General features: G+C 40.9%; 1 protein-coding gene across 1 annotated transcript in view; it reads right to left on the bottom strand.

The window, feature by feature from the left end:
• LOC118882410 (anthrax toxin receptor-like) overlaps positions 1-12,716 on the bottom strand; it is a 44,603-nt gene extending 31,887 nt beyond the window's left edge. The window contains 1 exon segment of the mRNA XM_036828078.1: positions 12,439-12,716. Within this exon segment, the coding sequence (XP_036683973.1) occupies positions 12,439-12,716 (278 nt within the window).
• Positions 12,717-19,425: the final 6,709 nt, after the last annotated feature.

Genomic DNA, 19,425 nt, shown 5'->3' with positions numbered 1-19,425 from the left:
AGAAAAAAAGGGAGAGGACTCAAATCAAAATTAGAAATGAAAAAGGAGAGATTACAACTGACACCGCAGAAATACAAAAGGTCATAAGAGACTACTATAAATAAATATATGCCAATAAAATGGACAACCTAAGAAATGGACAAATTCTTGGAAAAGTACAACCTTCCAAGACTGAACCAGGAAGAATTAGAAAATACAGACCAATCACAAGTAATGAAGTTGAAACTGTAATTAAAAATCTTCCAACAAACAAAAGTCCAGGACCAGATGGCTTCACAGGCAAATTCTATCAAAGATTTAGAGAAGAGTTAACACCTATCCTCAAACTCTTCCAAAAAATTCAGAGGGAGGAACACTCCCAAACTCATTCTACGAGGCCACCATCACCCTGATACCAAAACCAGACAAAGATATCACAAAAAAAGAAAATTATAGACCAATATCACTGATGAACATAGATGCAAAAATCCTCAACAAAATACTAGCAAACAGAATCCAGCAACACACTTAAAGGATCATAAACCATGATCAAGATTATCCCTGGGATGCAAGGATTCTTCAATATACGCAAAACAATCAATGTGATACACCATATTAACAAATTAAGGAATAAAAACCATATGATCTTCTCAATAGATGCAGAAAAAGCATCTGACAAAATTCAACACCCATTTATGATAAAAACTCTCCAAAAAGTGGGCATAGAGGGAGCCTACTTCAACATAATAAAAGCTGTATACAACAAACCCACAGCAAACATCACTCTCAATGGTAAAAAACTGAAACCATTTCCTCTAAGATCAGGAACAAGACAAGGATGTCCACTCTCGCCACTATTATTCAACATAGTACTGGAAGTCCTAGCCACGGCAATCAGAGAAGAAAAAGAAATAAAAGGAATACAAACTGGAAAAGAAGAAGTAAAACTGTCACTGCAGACGACATGATACTATACATAGAAAATCCTAAAGATGCCACCACAAAACTACTAGAACTAATCAATGAATTTGGTAAGGTTGCAGGATACAAAATTAATGCACAGAAATCTCTTGCATTCCTGTACACTAACAACAAAAGATCAGAAAGAGAAATTAAGGAAACAATCTCATTTGCCATTGCAGCTCAATATCACAAAAACAAACAACCCAATCCAAAAATGGGCGGAAGACCTAAATAAACATTTCTCCAAAGAAGACATACAGATGGCCAACAGATATATGAAAAGATGCTCAACATCACTAATCAATAGGGAAATGCAAATCAAAACCACAATGAAGTATCACCTCACACTGCTCAGAATGGCCATCATCAAAAAATCTACAATAAGTGCTGGAGAAGGTATGGAGAAAAGGGAACCCTCCTGCACTGTTGGTGGGAATGTAAATTGATACAGTATGGAGGTTCCTTAAAAAACTAAAAATAGAACTACCATATGACCCAGCAATCCCACTACTGGGCACATACCCTGAGAAAACCATAATTCAAAAAGATACATGTACCACAATGTTCATTGCAGCACTATTTACAATAGCCAGGACACAGAAGCACCCTAAATGTCCATCAACAGATGAATGGATAAAAAGATATGGCACATATATACAATGGAATATTACTCAGCCATAAAAAGGAACGAAATTGAGTTATTTGTAGTGAGGCAGATGGACCTAGAATCTGTCATACAGAGTGAAGTAAGTGAGAAAGAGAAAAACAAATACTGTATGCTAACGCATATATACGAGATTTAAAAAAGTGGTACTGATGAACCTAGTGGCAGGACAGGAATAAAGACGCAGACGTAGAGAACGGACTTGAGGGCATGGGGGTGGGAAGGGGAACCGGGGATGAAGTGTGAGAGTAGCACTGACGTATATACACTACTAAATGTAAAATGGATGGCTAATGGGAAGCTTCTGCATAGCACAGGGAGATCAGCTTGGTGCTTTGTGATGACCTAGAGGGATGGGGTAGGGAGGGTGGGAGGGAAGCTCAAGAGGGAGGGGATATGGGGATATATGTATACATATAGCTGATTCACTTTGTTGTACAGTAGAAACTAACACAACATTGTAAAGCATTTGCACTCCAATAAAGATGTGAAAAAAAAAACACAATGAGATACATCTCACACCTGTTAGAATGGCTATAATTAAGAAGACAAGAGATAACAAGCACTGGTGAGGACATACAGAAAAAGGAAACTTTTACACTGTTGATGGGAATGTAAATTGCTTTAGCCACTATGGAAAACAGTATGGAGGTTCCTGAGAAAATTAAATATAGAACTTCCACATGACCCAGCAATCCCACTTCTGGGTATATATCTAAAGGGAATGAAAACAGGATATTGAAGAGATATATGCACTTCCATGTTTATTGCAGCATTATTCACAATAGCCAAGATATAGACACAACCTAAGCGCTCATCAACAGATGAGTAGATAAAGAAGATGTTGTATGTATATACAATGGAATATAATTCAGCCATAAGAAAGAAGGCCATCCTGCCATTTGTGGCAACACTGATGGACCTTTCACTAAGTAAGATAAGTCAGACAGAGAAAGACAAATACTCTATGATATCACTTATACGTGAATCTAAAAAACCCAACTCGTCAAAACAGAGTAAAACAGTGGTTACCAGGGGCTTGGGGGAATAAGAGGTGTTGTTTAAGGGTACAAACTTGCAACTAGTTGACAAATAAATCTTGGATATCTAATGCACAGTTTAGTGAACATAGACAGCAATATTTTATTTTAATCATCAAATTTTCTAAGAGACTAGATCTTAATTATTCCAACCACAAAAAAAGAAATAATAATTATGTGATGTGATAGAGGTGCTATCTAAATTTATTTGATAAATGTCAAATATATTTGAATACAAATAATGATTTTTAAAAAGAAAGAAAAAGAAAATCAGGAAAATTACATATATATATAATATATATATTATATATGAGAATATTAACTTGTAACCATTAATGCCCAGGTAACTGTAAAGAAAATATCTATAATAGATATTGAAAATATCTTCACACAAAGGAAGTGAAAAGGGAACCAAAACCTGTCACTACAAAAAAAAAAAAAAATCAACTAAACACAAAGGAAGGTAGAAGTGGAGAAAATTAGGGAGAAAAAAGCTAGAAGCAGAAAACAAATAGCAAAGTGTCCGATGTAAGTCCTTCCCTATCAGTAATTACTTTAAATGTACATGGATTAAACTCTCCAATCAAAAGGTACAGATTGATAGAATGGATCAAAAAAGATGCAACCACATGATGTCTACAAGAGACTCACTTTCAATGTTAAGACACCAGGAGGTTGAAAATGAAAGGATGAAAAGAGATATTCCAAGTAAAGAGAAACCTAAAGAGAGCTGGGATGACTATAATTAACAAACTAGACTTTACATATAAAACTGTTACAAAAGACAAAGAAAGACATTATATAATTACAGGAGGGTCATTTCACTGAGAAGACAAAACAATTATAAACAGATAAGAACCAAATATCAGAGAAGCAAAATTTAGGAAGCAAACATTGACAGACTTAAGGGAGAAATAGACAGTTCTACAATAATAGTTAGAAACTTCAAAATCCCACTTTCAGTAATAGAACAATCAGACAGAATATAAGAAAATAGAGAAATAAGGGAATAGAGGATGTGAACATCATTATAAGCCAACTGTACCTAACAGATATGTACAGAACACTCTTCTCCCAAACAGTAGAATACACATTTTTCTCAAGTGCATGTGAAATGTTCTCCAGGATAGAGTACATGTTAGACCACAAAGCATTTCTTTAAAATTTTTAAATGATGGAAATCACCCCAAAGCTTAAAATCATTTCCAACCCCAATGAAATAAAGCTATAAGTCAATAGCAGAAAATAATCTGGAAATTCACAAATATGTGGAAATTAAACAATACCCTTTTAATCAGCAAATTGGTCAAAGAGGAAATCACAAAAGAAATTAGAAAATACCAGGAGACAAATGAAAATGAAAACACAACATACCAAAACATACAGTGAAAGTAGAATTGAGAGGGAAATTTGTAGCTGTAAACAAATACATTAAAAAGGAAGAAAAATCTCAAATCTGTACACTAACTTTACAGCTTATGGAACTGGAAAAAGAAATGAAAACTAACCCAAACTAGCAGAAGGGAAGAAATAATAAAGATTATAACAGAGATAAATAAAGTATAGAATAGAAAAATAGAGAAATACCAGTGAAATAAAAAATTGGTATGTTGAAAAGATAAACAAAATTGACAAATCTTTATATCCATTGATTTAAATAAAAGAGGGATGACTCAAATTAATGAAATCAGAAAATGAAGTGGGACACTACTACTGATTTTATACAAATAAAAAGGATTATAAGAGAACACTGGAATTTGTAAGCCAGCAAAATAGATAACCTAGATGAAATTAGCAAATTCCAAGAAATACACTTACCTGCCCAAACTGAATCATGAAGAAACAAAAGCTGAATAGACCTATAACTAGTAAAGAGATTGAATCAGTAATCAATAATCTCCCAACAGAGAAAAGTCCAGGACCAGATGGTTTCACAGATTAATTCTACTAATCATTTAAAGAGGAATTAACACTAATCCTTCTCCAAATCTTCCAAAACATTGAAGTGGAGGGAACACTGTCAAACTTATTTTATGAGGCCTGCATTACCCTGATACCAAAGCCAGACAAACACTTCAAGAAGAGTACAGACTAATATTTCATATGGATATAAATTCAAAAATCCTCAACAAAAAAATCTAGCAGCATCTGAAAAGGTAGGATTTATTTCCACAATACAAAGATGGTTCAACATATAAAAATCAAACAATGTAATTAATAAAATTAATATATCAGAGAAACCAAACTATGTGATCATTTCAACTGATGTAGAATCACTTGATAAAATCTAAAATCCCTTCTTCATAAAAACACTCAAATTGGGAATAGAGAAAAATTCTATGAAAAACATGATAAAGGCTAATATATGAAAAATCTACAGCTAACATATCAATGGTGAAAGACTAAAAGCTTTTCCCCAAAGATCAAGAGTAGTACAAGGATGCCGGCTTTCATCACTTCTGTTCAACATAGCACTGGAAGTTATAGCCAGAGCAACTAGTCAAGAAAGAGAAAGAAAGGCATCCAAATTGAAAAAAAAGAAAAAAAGATGTAACATCTCTGTTCTTGGATAATATAATCTTACATGTAAAAAACTCCAAAGATTTCACAAAAAATGTTTGAGTTAATAAGGAAATTCAGCAAAGTTATAGGATACAAAATCAATGTATAAAAATCAGTTATATTTCTATATACTAATAATGAACATTCCAAGAAGGAAATTAAGAAAACAATTCCATTTACAATATCATCAAACAGAATAAAATACTTAAGAATTAATTTAACCAATGAGGCAAAAGACCAGTACATTGAAAACTAGAATACATTGCTGTAAGAAATTTTAAAATATGTAAATCATTGGAAAAACATGATAAGGAAGATCATAAAGTTTTCTATGGCAAGACAATCAGACTAAGTCAGAATTGAAACATGCATGACATGCCCCCATTTGTGATGGACCTCTCCCAAATATTCATTGTGCTTCTGCATTATGCATTAACCAGACCTCCTCAAGGCAGGAGGATATAATCAACCTTTGAGGATAATGGTCCCTTTCTTCTGATGCCAGCACTGTAATTTTTAAGATCAATATTTTTTGTCATCTTGACATTGGATCAAATTGACCTAAAGGCTCACTCTGTATATGCATATCTGGCCAAAACATCTCTGATGAACTTTATGTATCATGTTAACCTGTCAGTGTGACACATAATTCTTTGTCTCAAAAATATATAAAACTGCATCTCTAGCTCCTGGCAAGTGGAACAGTTCTCAGAGCTTCTGAGAATCTGTCTCCAAGGTTATAATCCTCAGTTTGGCTCAAATAAAATTCTCTAATTTTTCTTCTTTGCCTGATTGTTAATTGAATTTTCATCAGCAAACATTACATATTTATGGATTAGCAGACTTAATATTGTTAAATTGGCAATACTAGCTAAGGCTATCTACAGATTCAATGCAATCTCTATCAAAATCTCAACAGCAATTTTTTTTGTAGAAATTGAACGATCCACCCTAAAATTCATATGGAATCTCAGGGGATTCAAATAGCTATAAGCAAATCTTGAATAAGAACAAAGTTGGCAGATTCATATTTTCTGGTTTCAAAATTTAATACAAAGCTACAATGACCAAAACAGTGTGGTACTGGCATAAGGACAGCCATATAGAACAATGGAATAAAATAGAGAGCCCAGAAATAAACCCTCATATATGTATTCAATTGGTTTTTGACAAGGGTACCACCAAGACTATCCAATGTGGGACATGACAGTATTTTCAACAAATGATTCTAGGAAAATTGGATGTCTACATGCAAAAGAATGCAGTTAGATTCTTATCTTACACCTACATAGTATATAGAAAAATTAACTCAAAATGGATCAAAGACCTAAATGTAAAAGCTAAAACTAATAAACTTATAAGAAAACATAGGGGAAAAGCTTTATGACATTGGATTTTGTAATGGTTTTCAGATATGACACCAAAAGCACAGACAATAAAGAAAAAAGAGATAAACCAAACTTCATCAAAAGTAAAAACTTTTGTACAAAGGATACCATGAAAAAAAATGAAAAGATAGAGACTTCCCTGGTGGTCCAATGGTTAAGAATCCGCCTTCCAAAGCAGGGGACACAGGTTTGATCCCTGGTTGGGGAACTAAGATCCCACATGCCATGGGGCAACAAAGACCGTGAGCCGCAACTACTGAGCCCGTGCACTCTAGAGTCCGCGTGCCACAACTAGAGAGCCCAAATGCCGCAACTACTGAGCCTGTGCACTCTGGAGCCCACGAGCCACAACTAGAGAGAAGCCTGTGTGCCACAACTAGAGAAGCCTGTGCACCGCAACGAAGAGCCCGCGTGCTGCAACTAAGACCCGATGCAGATAAATAAATAAATAAATATTTAAAAAAATGAAAAGATAACCTACAGAATGAAAGAACAATTGCAAATCATATATCTGATAAGAAATTGATATCCAGAATACATAAGAACTCCTACAACTGAACAACCAAAACCAAACAACCCAATTCAAAAATGGGCAAAGGACTTAAATAGACATTTCTACAAAGAAGATATACAAATGGCCATTAAGCACATAAAAAGATGCTCAACATCACTAGTCATTAGGGAAATGTAAACCAAAACCACAATGAGATACCACTTCATGATGGTTATTATCAAAAACAAAACAAAATAAAATAAAACAAAACAAAACTTGGAAAATAATAAGTGTCAGAATGTGGAGAAACTGAAACTCTTGTACACTGCTTGTGTGACTGTAAAATAGTGCAGCCACTGTGGAAAATAGTATGGCATAGTTAACATAGTTAAACACAGAATTAAAAGCACAGAATGATCCAGCAGTTCCACTCCTAGGCATATGCCCAAAAGGAGTGAAAGCAGGGACTCGAATAGTTACATGTACACCAGTGTTTGCAGCAGCACTATTCACAATAGCTCCAATGAGGAAACAATCCAAGTGCTTATCAACAGATAAAAGGATAAAGGAAATGGTATATACATTAAATGGAATATTATTCAGCCATAAAAAGAATGAAAATTTGATACATGCTACAACATGGATGGACCTTGAAAACATTTTGTTAAGTGAAATAAGTCAGACACAAAAGGCCAACTAGTGTATGATTCTACTTGTATGAGGTACCTAGAATAGGCAAATTCACAGATACAGAAAATAGGATAGAGGTTACCACAGGTTGGGGAGAGATAAATGGGAGTTATTGTTTAATAGGTACAGGTTTCAATGTCCTCTGCTGACCAAAGCACATAAGCCATGTCTAGCTCCACGAGGGACTGTGAGGGGTCCTAAGAAGGAGAAAACACGACATGAGATGACCCACAAACAGGAGAACACAGGTCAATGGTCTGGCCTGCATAGCCCTATTCTTCCATTCATCCAAGCTGTGGGAGGAGCTGTGAAGGACACAGATATGCTGAGTCTGGATATTGCTCTGAGCAATATCATCAGATATCATCAGCTCTAGGAACCCCTCATGTGCAGAGTTTCCTTGCCCAAGGTCACTCCCTTCCTCAGGTAGCCACCTGCAGTGACTGACGGACTAATCATTTGGCCCAACTTGGGACAACCTTGAGGGTGCCTTTCAGCTCCAAAGCTCCTCGCAGGTCAGCCGAGCCTGTCAGGCCTGCACTGAAGCTCCACTTAATCCTCCTTCTGTCAGTCCCCTTGCACAGGTGTTGATGCCAAGGCACTTCCTAATGAACATCCTGCATCGTTCTGTCCCTGGCGCTCTGCTTCTCTCCTCTTTGGCCAGCCCCTCTTCTTCCACTCTGCCCCACATGTGGGTGCTCCTCTGGGTTCTGTCTCCTCATTCTCCTCTCATTGGGCACACCCACCCTGGGCTCCTACCTGCCTTTCTCCAGCTGCCTGGGACCTCCTTGGACCCTTCTCCTTTTTACTCCAGCTGCTGCCTCCAGTCTTTCCTTTTCCTACCCATCCTCCCCAAGGCAGCCAAAGGGTTCTTCTGAAAATGCAGATCTGATCCATTTCTCCTCTGATAAAATGTGAAGAACACACCTCCTACATGGGCCCAGGGCCACATCATTGGCCTGTGCCCCTCCTTTCTCCTTCTCCCCCACGCCCAACTTCTACACACCTGGATCCTCTGGGATCACCTGAGGGCCTCATTCCTCAGGCCTTTGCACAGGCCACTCCCTTAGCCTGCAGCTCCCTGGCCTTCATAGGCCACTGGCCAGTACTGTGGGCACATGGGACGGTCTGTCATTTTCATCCAGTTCAGCCTAACGAAGGAAACAATGAATAAGGAATCTAATGAAGGAGCTGGGAGTGAACCACTCAAGACCTTCCTGCAGGTGAGACATTGGTTTTGCTTCTAACCACCGGAGGGATTCTCAGGGACCCATCCAGTCTTGGAGTCTTTGGAATGGCTTTGGAATCAGATACTTTAGAGTTTTAATTCCAGCTCCATGTTTTCCTATCTGAGGATTTTGGTGGTTATTCCCAGGCCCTGAGCAGCTTCCTTTCCTCATCTGTAAAATAGTGGTAATAGCATTTACACATAGTTGTTAAGAAGACGCAGTGATGAGGCTGATTTCCTACTCTACCCTTACCCTGAGTCTAGGGACACACCTGGTCTCCCTCCATCCATTCTGTCTGGAATCCTGTGGCCTCTACCTTCAAAAGAGCTCCATCATCACCACCTGGACCTACTGGTCCACACCACCATCATCTCCTCCCTGGATCCCTGCATGAGGCCCCTCAGTGGTCTCCTGCCAGGCTCTGCCCTTGTGCCCTTTAACTGTGACCCTTTTAGAAACAGTGCAATCACACACCTCCTCTGCTCAAAGGACACCTACCCTCTCCCACCTCCTCACCTTCCAGTCTGTCAGCATAGCCTTTCCTGAGCACATCTCTAGGACAGCCCCTCCCTCAGCACTTCCCATCCTCCTGTCCTGATTTTCCCCCTGGTGTTTATCCCCATCTAACACAATATTTCCTCTTTGATTTATTTATTTCTTGTATCCTAATATGAAAGCTCTAAGAGGATGAGGACTTTTTCAAGTTTTGTTTGCTGCCTTATCCCCACTGCCCAAAACAGTGACTGGAGTATAGCAGTTTTCCAGTAATTATTTCAGTGAGTGGATGAACAAGGGAATGAGAGAATGAATAAGACTGTTCATTAATGGATGAAAGATCCAGAGAACCTTGGGAGTGCCACCAGCAGAGGTGTCTGACCCACACCCCACCTCCCCACAAAGGGCACATGTGGAGAGAGTGAGCCACGGAGTCAGGGCTGGATCAGGGGCCCCTGCAGTGCCGGGGAGTTCCCAGGGTGTGTGACTCTGCCTTCCCTGGCATTTTATTTTATGCTCATCCTCCACGACTGCATCTGACACATGCTGGGCAAACCATATAAACTCCCCTTCATCCCCGTCACAACCTGGTGAGGTGGGTATGAAGGCCCCATTGTACAGATGGGGACACTGAGGCAGAGAGAGGTGAGGCGACTTGCCCTAGGCCGCATGACTGATGAGTGGAGTCTGCCTGACTGCAAAGCTGGGGCTGCCTCCTCAGTGGTCATTAGTCCCCTCTCTGCAAGAGTAGCAGGGGACATCAGGAGGAAGGCTGTCCTCACATTCTGGGAAAATCTTGTCAAGCTGGTTTTCTTCAACTAGACTCAAAGAGCATAGTTCCCAGGGAGTGGTGTTCCTTCCCTGGGGCTGAGGAGCGAGCTGTGCTTTCAGACAAGCCTGGCCTGGCCCACTGTGGCCGGGCTGTAGGCCTGCTCCTCCCTGATGGCCTGGTGCTGAGAAATGGGTGTGCAGGGCCTTCTTTTGGACATCCCCAGCTCCCCTTCTCATTTGCAGAATCCAGCAGGATTCAGACCTGGCCAGCCTGAAAGGCAAGTGTCGTTACTGACAGTAAGGGGCGGGGTCTGTGGAGCAGCTTCAGTCCTGGAGCCTGACTAGGACTGAGCTTGAGTTGCTCCCCTTTCTCTCCTGCCCTCCCAGCCTTCATGGGAAGACCCACACCCTTCACGTTGAACTACAGCTACACCAGCTATGGTCAGAGGGATCAGTGCTGCCTCCCAGCACTTAAGAAGCCAAAGGAGGCAAGAGGTGGGGGAGAGGGGTGGGTGAGAGGGGTGGGAAGTGGGGACGACCTGGCTCAGGAAGCCATTTCTCTGGTGCCTTTCTAGTCCCCCTACCTCACACCCTTCTTGGAGGAGAGGAAAGGGGAGCATCCTTCCACTATTTAATGTTTTGCAGCAAACTAACTTTGACTGACATTGAGCAAATCATTCAGTACTCCCAGCCTCAGTTTCATCACCTTAAAGTAGGGATATAGAACGTACTTCCTCAAGCTCTTGGTTGTTCTTAGTGTTCAGCACATCCCTGGAACATAATAAGTGGCCCACCTGTGCCCAGAGCCCTTCCCCATCCATCCTGGGGCTGTGCTGTGCCCATACTGGGCTTGACTACAGACAGCAGGGGTGTGGGCAGTGGCACTGTAACAGGATGGCAGCTGAGAGGACCCTTTGGACTCACTGCCACTCTCTGGAAAGACTGATCCAAAGAGGCTGTCAACCCCCTACAATGTCCATCCATCCCCAACCCCAATGCCCAAGAGGGGAATCACTACCACCCTGGGCAACCAGACAAGATGTGCCCAGGGCATCTCAGAATTCCTGCCACTGGACCGTTAGGAGGGAATTTCTCTTCTAGCAAGCACGGTGCTCCCACCTCTACTGCCTCTGCTTAGAAGCTAGTGGGCTGGGGCACACATCCCCCCCAATCATCAGTCTCCACGGAGAATAAGAGGAATCAGAGGAAGTACAACCTGGGATGCGGGAATTAGGGAAACACAGGAAGCCTGGGTTCTGTCACCCCCACCAGCCTCTGGGCTACTTCACCCAAACTCTGGGAGCCTGCTCCCCTTTCCAGGAGATTGCATATGCAAATACTTTCCCTGCTTTATATCCCAGTATTGTTTTGAGGATGGCAGATGTGCAGTAAAGGGCTTTGGGGACCATAAAGTGCTTCAGTGATATTGGGAGTCATATCACTGTTATTACTGAATAAGTAAAATTTATCCTCAGTCCCACAGAGGAGTTGAAAATGGAACCAAGGCAATCTCTCCAGTCTGAAGACCTGTCCATCCCTTTCCTTCCTTGAGGGCCAGAAGGTACCTAATGCACAGCCCAGGCTTCCCAAGGCCACATGCAGAAAGACCAAAGTGTTCAGAAAGTGCACACAAACTGTAATGTGGATCTCTAAATTGTCAAAGAAAGAAGCGAAACATTTAGAACCAGCAACACAAAGGACTTTCTAAGCAGTGACACTAGGAGAATGCCTAACAGATGACACGGCAATCTCTCTGGGGCCCAGTAAAAATAGAGGTCATTTGGTTAAAAACAAAACGAAAAACACAACCCCAAACCCAAAGTGAGCTTCTCCCAAGTACTGAGAAGATAGCTCCTAGCAATCACCTGCCCCTCCAGCTGTTTAAGGGGCATGCAGGCCACAGGTCCTAGTCAAGCTGAGAGCCATCCAGAAACCTATGGTGGCCTTTTTTCCTTTCCAAAAGAAAAAGTCCCAGGAAACAAATGCCCGGGTCACTCCCTCTGCCTCAGGACAAGGAGGGAGGCCACAGAGGTCTGACCAAGACTACTCCACCCTCTCCCCTCACAGAAGCTGGCATCTGTTTAAGCCAAGTCTTGCCCACACTGACATCAGAGACAGCACTACTACTACCAATGGCGCCATCAAGGGCAGGAGGGCCACTCACATATCCAAGATGAAGTAGAGGTCAAAAGAGCTCTGGCAGGAATTCTTGTCTTCTGCCCGGCTCTTCCGGGTCCAGGTGCTGGGGCCGCGGAGGTGGTGGAAGTTTCCCGCGTCCTGGCTGAGGTGGCGGTAGAGGTTCCCCCAGTCCAGACTGAGGTGGTGGAGGTCCTTCCAGCCTGGACCGTCGTGCTGGAAGCTCCCCGCGCTCAGCAGCGGCGGCGGCAGCACCAGCAGCAGGAAGAGCGTGGGCCCCGGCACGCCAGACCCGCGGCTTCCCATTTTTTTTTGGCTGCCCCTGCGGCGCCACTGGACGCCGGCCACTCAGGCCACCTCAGGCGCCGGCCTCCGCCGTGTCTGCGCGTTCCAGGGTCCTCGGCCCCTCTAGCCCTTTCCCCAAAGCTGTGAGCCTCCCCCGGTACCTGCCCTGAGGGCGGAAGACGCAAATATGGCTGGCCTTGGGGGATGGCCCTCCCCCCGCCCCAAGGGGCAGAATCCCCTGTGATGTCCCTTATGATGGACAGGAAGGTTGGCATGGTGACTTTGTGACCTGCAGCTCTGCTCAGTGTCCTGCCTGTTGACAATCCCAGGGGGGAGTCAGGGGCTCTTTGGAGGGGCAGTAAGATGAGGCCTCCGTTTGTTCCTCATCCCAAACCCTCTCAGGTGGCCATTAAAATCCTGGAGAAATCCTGCCTTTTTGTCAGCTGAAAGAGGGCAGCTGAGGTGGCTTAGACGAGGACATCGCTGTGGGGGAGGAGGTCCAGGAACTGGAAGTGTAGAGTGTTGTAGTGGTCATCGTGTGACCCAGTGGATGGAAGGATCTAGAAGGGGAAGAAGGTCCTGCAAGGATGTCAAAGTCCCTTGTGAATGAAGGGCATGCCAGTTATCTACTTTTTGTAAAAGCCATCACAAGCTGAGTGACAAAACAAAAACTATTTTGTTATGCTCACAGGGTCTGTGGACCAGAAATTCAGGGCTGAGTGATGATGGCTTGTCTCTGCTCCATGGAAAAATATGCAAAAACTTAATGGGTGTGGGGGGAGGGGGCGTGGTGGGCTCACAGCTGTTAACTTGCGACCATTAGCTCGAGACCGTTAGGGCGTGACCCTTAGTCATCCTCCCAGCGGCCCCCGCGGCAGAGAGTGCGGTGAGGGGTGGATTGCGGCGTTCTCTCCGGGGTCCTCCAGGCTGTCCGGCCTCAGGCTGCCAGGTGAGCTGGGGGTCCGGGGACAGGCTGAGGGCTGTGGAGCCCTGGCCATGGCCGTCCACGGACCGGGCCCAGGCCTTGAAGCAGTAGCCGAACCTCTCCCCAAAACCCACCTCCGGGACCTAATGGCGGCGGCGGTCTCCATGGGTCACAGTCCGTGGGACCCGGCCCCCATTTAGGCGGCTTGAGGAGCCTGAGGGCTGGTCCTGGGCGCCTGGCTCCAGGGTGTGGAGACCTGGCCCTGAGGGCGCCGCCAGCTGAGCTCTGCCTCTTCAGCTGGACCTGGGCACTGGAGGGAGGACCCAGACTGGGTGCGGGACGAACGCTCCCGGGCAGGGTGACCGGCCTGCTCAGGGACCCCGTCGCTTAGCTCGGCGCCTGGACCTCGGAGGACGAAAAGTCCAGCCTTGGGACCTTGAACAAGTAAAGTGAGGGGTAATGATGCCGCTTTGCTTATGGGATTGGTTAAGCGTTGAAAGTCGGAAGGAGGCGTGGAGACAATTAAATGCCTCCCCTTCCCTTTCTTGTCAGAACAGAGAATAACATTTGTTATTAACGAATGTTAATAATATCTTGACCTGACTGTGACCTGACCTCAAGAACGAAGGATCTGACACCAAGATGTCTGCAACAACTAACCACGCCCCTCCCTCACCTTTTCTATAAAAGGGTTTTGCTGAAAGCTTTCGGGGAGTTTGGTGTTTTTAAGGCATGAGCCATTGTCTTCTTGCGTGGCCCTGAAATAAACCTTTCTCTACTCCAAACTCTGACGTTCCGGTATTTGGCCTCACAGTGCGTGGGGCACACGGACTTGCGTTTGGGTAACAAATCCATTCGCTCTTTCATGTAAATTTTAGAAGTAGCACACTGTTTTCACTCCTACCCCCCGCCAAACCTTCTAATATTCGACTACAATAACTGTAAATATTTGGAGGGATTTGAATCTGTGATCTGGACTCCTCCTATCAGTGAACACGGCAATGTCTTTATTTATCTGAGTTGTTTTCAATGCCTTTCCTATAAATTTCCCTATGAATATCTTGACTTCTTTTGTCAAGTGCCTTCCCTATATACTCTGTATTTTTGATGCTATTGGAATGGCATTTTTAATACAGAGTTTTTAAACGATTGCTATCCTGAAGAAATTTACGTATTTATTGATATACTCACCCAACTTGCTAAACTCTGTTATTATAAAAATTTATCTGTAGAATTGTTTGCATTTCTATAAAAAATGAACAAAACCCCAAAACATTACGCTGACTAGTTCTCCAATGAAATGTTGACTCGAAGTTGTGATGGAGGCATTCTTGATTTTAAAGAGAATAATTCTAACACATCACGTTTAAGAATGGTATTTATTGAAGGCTTCTGTTGGATATCTTTTATCACATTAGGGAGTTTCCTTGTTATTCTAGGTTTGATACAAATCGTGAAGGAGTGTTGAATTTTATCTAAATTCTCTTTCTGTATATTCTTTTGATGAATATGTGCATTTCACCAATAATCTGTTAGTGTGACTAATTACATTGGTGCATGTAAAACTAATTTTAATATTTTATAACTAAACCCAAATTGATCATGATAATTTTTTAAAACACTGCTGGATTGCGTTTACCATTAGTTTAGAATTTTTTAACCTATGATCATGAGAGAGGCTGCCCTTTAATTCCTGTTTTTGTGCTATTCTTATCTGGTTTTGATATTAGGTATACTAGCCTCATAAAATGTGCTTGGGAATGTTTTCACCTTCTTTTGGAGAGACTTTGAACATGATCACAATAATCTCCTCCTTGAATATTTGATATGATATAATCTATGCCTGGTGTTTTCCTTGTGGGAACTTTTTAAACTACTGATAAAATTTACTCAATATTTACTGAATGTTATGGACTGAATTGTTTACCCACCAATTTAGATTTTGAACCCTAACCTCTAATGTGACTGTATTTGGAGATTAGGGCCTTTAGGGAGGTGACTGAGGTTAAATGAGGTTATAAAGTGGAGTCCTAATCCCAGAAGACAGATATCCTCATAAGAAGAGAAAGAGACACCAGAACTCTCTTCCTACACAGGCACAGAGGAAAGGCCATGTGAGGACACAGCGAGAAGGTGGTCATTTGAAATCCAGGAAGAGAAACCACATCAGAAACCAACCCTGTTGGCACTTTGGTCTTGGACTTCCTGCCTCCAGACGGTGAGAAAATAAATTTCTGTTTTTAAGCCACCCAGCCTGTGGTACTTTATTAAGGCAGCCTGAGCAGGCTACCACATTGGACTGTTTAGTGCTTCCATTTCTTTTATCAGTCATTTCAGATATATTTTTCTAGGAATTTGAACTTTTCCCCTATATTGGTATAAAGTTGTTCAGAATATGTTTGATTTTTATATTTCTGCTCTATCTTCTTTTTAATTCCTATTATTACTTGTGTCTTTTCTTTCTTTTTTTTTTTTTTTAATTATTTATTTTTGGCTGTGTTGGGTCTTCGTTTATGTGCGAGGGCTCTCCCTAGTTGTGGCAAGCGGGGGCCACTCTTCATTGCGGTGCGCAGGCCTCTCACTATCGCAGGCTCTCTTGTTGCGGAGCACAGGCTCCAGACGCACAGGCTCAGTAGTTGTGGCTCACGGGCCTAGTTGCTCCGAAGCATGTGGGATTTTCCCAGACCAGGGCTCGAACCCATGTCCCCTGCATTAGCAGGCAGATTCCCAACCACTGTGCCACCAGGGAAGCCCTACTTGTGTCTTTTCTTATTTTATGGATTCACAACAAGGAGGATATTGCCTCCAAGAGGTTGAAAATTAGTTAAGAATCTTTTTAAGTAGGAAGCACAGTCATAAAGAGATATATAGTTTCTCTGTGATATTACATTAAACAATTTTTTTTTAGTTTGACCTTTTATTTCATCCCATTTATGTTAAAAAACAGAGTCATTTTTGTATAATTTCCCATATTTTAAATTTGGTTGTTTCCTTATAGTCTCATATAACTTTTTATTGTATCATAAATTTCCTATAAGCTGGTTAGAGCTAGAAACTTGGTGAGATTCAAGGTTAATTGTTTTGTTGTTGTTGTTGATTTTATTCTTCTTGTATTACATCAGGAGACACATGATACTTGATAGTTGTATTTTTACTGATGATAAGATTGGTAAATGGGATCAAGTTTGTCAGTCTGTTCTCACCATTAAATTTCTCCAGCAATGTTTTGACTCATGGTTAAATCCCCCAGCAACATTCCAACTAATGGCTTAAGCATCTATTAATGATAAATGTCTATATTATTTCATTAAGTGTTGCAAAATGGTGACTTTTAAAAAAATTTTTTTATTGGAGTGTAGTTGATTCACAATGTTGTGTTAGTTTCAGGTGTACAGCAAAGTGAATGAGCTATACATATACATATATCCACTCTTTTTTTTTTTGGATTCTTTTCCCATATAGGCCATTACAGAGTATTGAGTAGAGTTCCCTGTGCTATACAGCAGGTAAAATGGTGACTTCTAATTCTATTATTTCTTCTGTATTTATTAGCTGAGGTTCTTTTTTTCCCCATTTGATTGAGATATAATTAACATAACATTGTGTAAGTTTAATGTATGCAGCATAATAATTTGACTTACATATACTGTGAAATGGTTACCACAGTAAGGTTAGTTAACTTATATCATCTCATCTAGATACAAAAAAAGGAAAAGAAAAAGAAAAAATGTTTTTTCCTATGAAGAGAATTCTTAAGATCTATTGTCTTAACAAATTTCAAATATACCATATAGCAGTGTTAACTGTAGTTATCATGTTATAAATTACATCCCAAGTACTATTTTATCTTATAACTGAAAGTTTGCACCTTTTGAACAGCTTCATTCAATTCCTCCTCCCCCAACTCCCAACCTCTGGTAACCACAAATATGATCTCTTTTTCTATGAGGTTTTATTTTTTTTTAAGTTTCCACATATAAGTGAGATCACACGGTATTTATCTTTCTCTGACTTATTTCACTTAGTAAAATGCTATCAAGTTCTATCCATGTTGTCACAATGGCAGGATTTCCTTCCTTTTTATGGCCAAATAAAATTCCATTGTGTATATATATACATATATATATATGTATATATATACCACAACTTTTTTATTCAAAAAAATTTTAGTGAGATATACTTTATTTACAATATTATATTAGTTTTAGGTGTACAAAATTTTTAGAGATTATACTCCATTTATATTATTATAAAATATTTGTTATATTGCCTGTGCTGCAGAATATTTCCTTGTAGCTTATTTATTTCATACATAGTAGTTTGTACCTCTTAATTCCCTACCCTCATCTTGCCCCTCCCCACTTCCACCTCCTTGCTGGTAACCACTAGTTTGTTCTCTATATCTGTGAATCTGTTTCTTTTTTGTTATATTCACTAGTTTGTTTCATTTTCTAGATTCCACATATAAGTGATAACATACAGTATTTGTTTTTCTCTGACTTATTTTACTGAGCGTGGTACTCTCCAGGTCGATCCATGTTGTGGCAAATTGCAAAATTTCATTCTTTTTTAGGGCTGAATAGTATTCCATTGTGTGTGTGTGTGTGTGTGTGTGTGTGTGTGTGTGTGTCTCACATCTTCTTCATCATTTCGTCTGTTGATGGACACTTAGGTTGCTTCCATATCTTGGCTATTGTAAATAATGCTGCTATGAATATTGGGGTGCATGTGTCTTTTCTAGTTAGTGTTTTCATCTTCTTCAGATACATACCCAGGAGTGGAATTGCTGGATCATATGGTAGTTCTATTTTTAGTTTTGGAGGAGCCTCCACACTGTTTTCCACAGTGGCTGCACCAATTTACATTCCCACTAACAGTGTACAAAGGTTCCCTTTTCTCCACATCCTGGTCAACATTTGTTATTTGTGGTCTTTTTGATGATAACCATTCTGATAGTGTGAGATGATATCTCACTGTGGTTTGATTTGCACTTCTCTGATGATTAGCAATGTTGAGCATCTTTACACGTGTCTGTATATTTTCTGTGGAGAAATGTCTGTTCAGGTCTTCTGCCCAGTTTTTAATTGGGTTCTTTTTTTATTGTTGAGCTGTTTGAGCTGTTTATGTATGTTGAATATTAACCGTTTAACAGTCATATCATTCACAAATATCTTCTCCCATTCAATAAGTTGTGTTTTCATTTTGTCGATGGTTTCCTTTGCTGTGGAAAAGCTTTGACGTTTAACGAGGTCTCATTTATTTATTTTTGCTTTTGTTTCCTTTGCCTCAGTAGACAGACCACCCAAAATTGCTGTGATTTACGTCAAAGAGTGTTCTGCCTATGCTCTCTTCTATGAGTTTTATGGTTTCTGGTCTTACACTTAGGTCTTTAATCCATTTTGAGTTTATGTTTGTACTTGGTGTGAGAAAATGTTCTCATTTCATTCTTTTACATGTAGCTGTCCAGTTTTCCCAGCACCACTTATTGAATAGACTGTCTTTTCTCCATTGTATATCCTTGCATCCTTTGTTGTAGATTTATTGACTGTAAGTGGATGGGTTTATTTCTGAAGTCTTTATTCTGTTCCATTGAGCTATTTGTCTGTTTTTGTGCAAATACCATACTGTTTTGATTATTATAGCTTTGTAGTATAGTCTGAAGTCAGAGAACATGATTGCTTCAGCTCTATTCTTCTTTCTCAAGGTTGTTTTGGCTAGTTGGGGTCTTTTATGTTTCCATATAAATTTTTAAAATTACTTGTTTTAGTTCTTTGAAAAAAGCCATTGGTATTTGGTAAGGATTGC

This window comes from Balaenoptera musculus, chromosome 16 (assembly GCF_009873245.2).
Source record: "Balaenoptera musculus isolate JJ_BM4_2016_0621 chromosome 16, mBalMus1.pri.v3, whole genome shotgun sequence".
In the NCBI taxonomy this organism is placed as follows: Eukaryota; Metazoa; Chordata; class Mammalia; order Artiodactyla; family Balaenopteridae; genus Balaenoptera; species Balaenoptera musculus.
The sequence above is the reverse complement of the archived record's forward strand: the minus strand, read 5'-3'. Positions and strand labels throughout refer to the sequence as shown.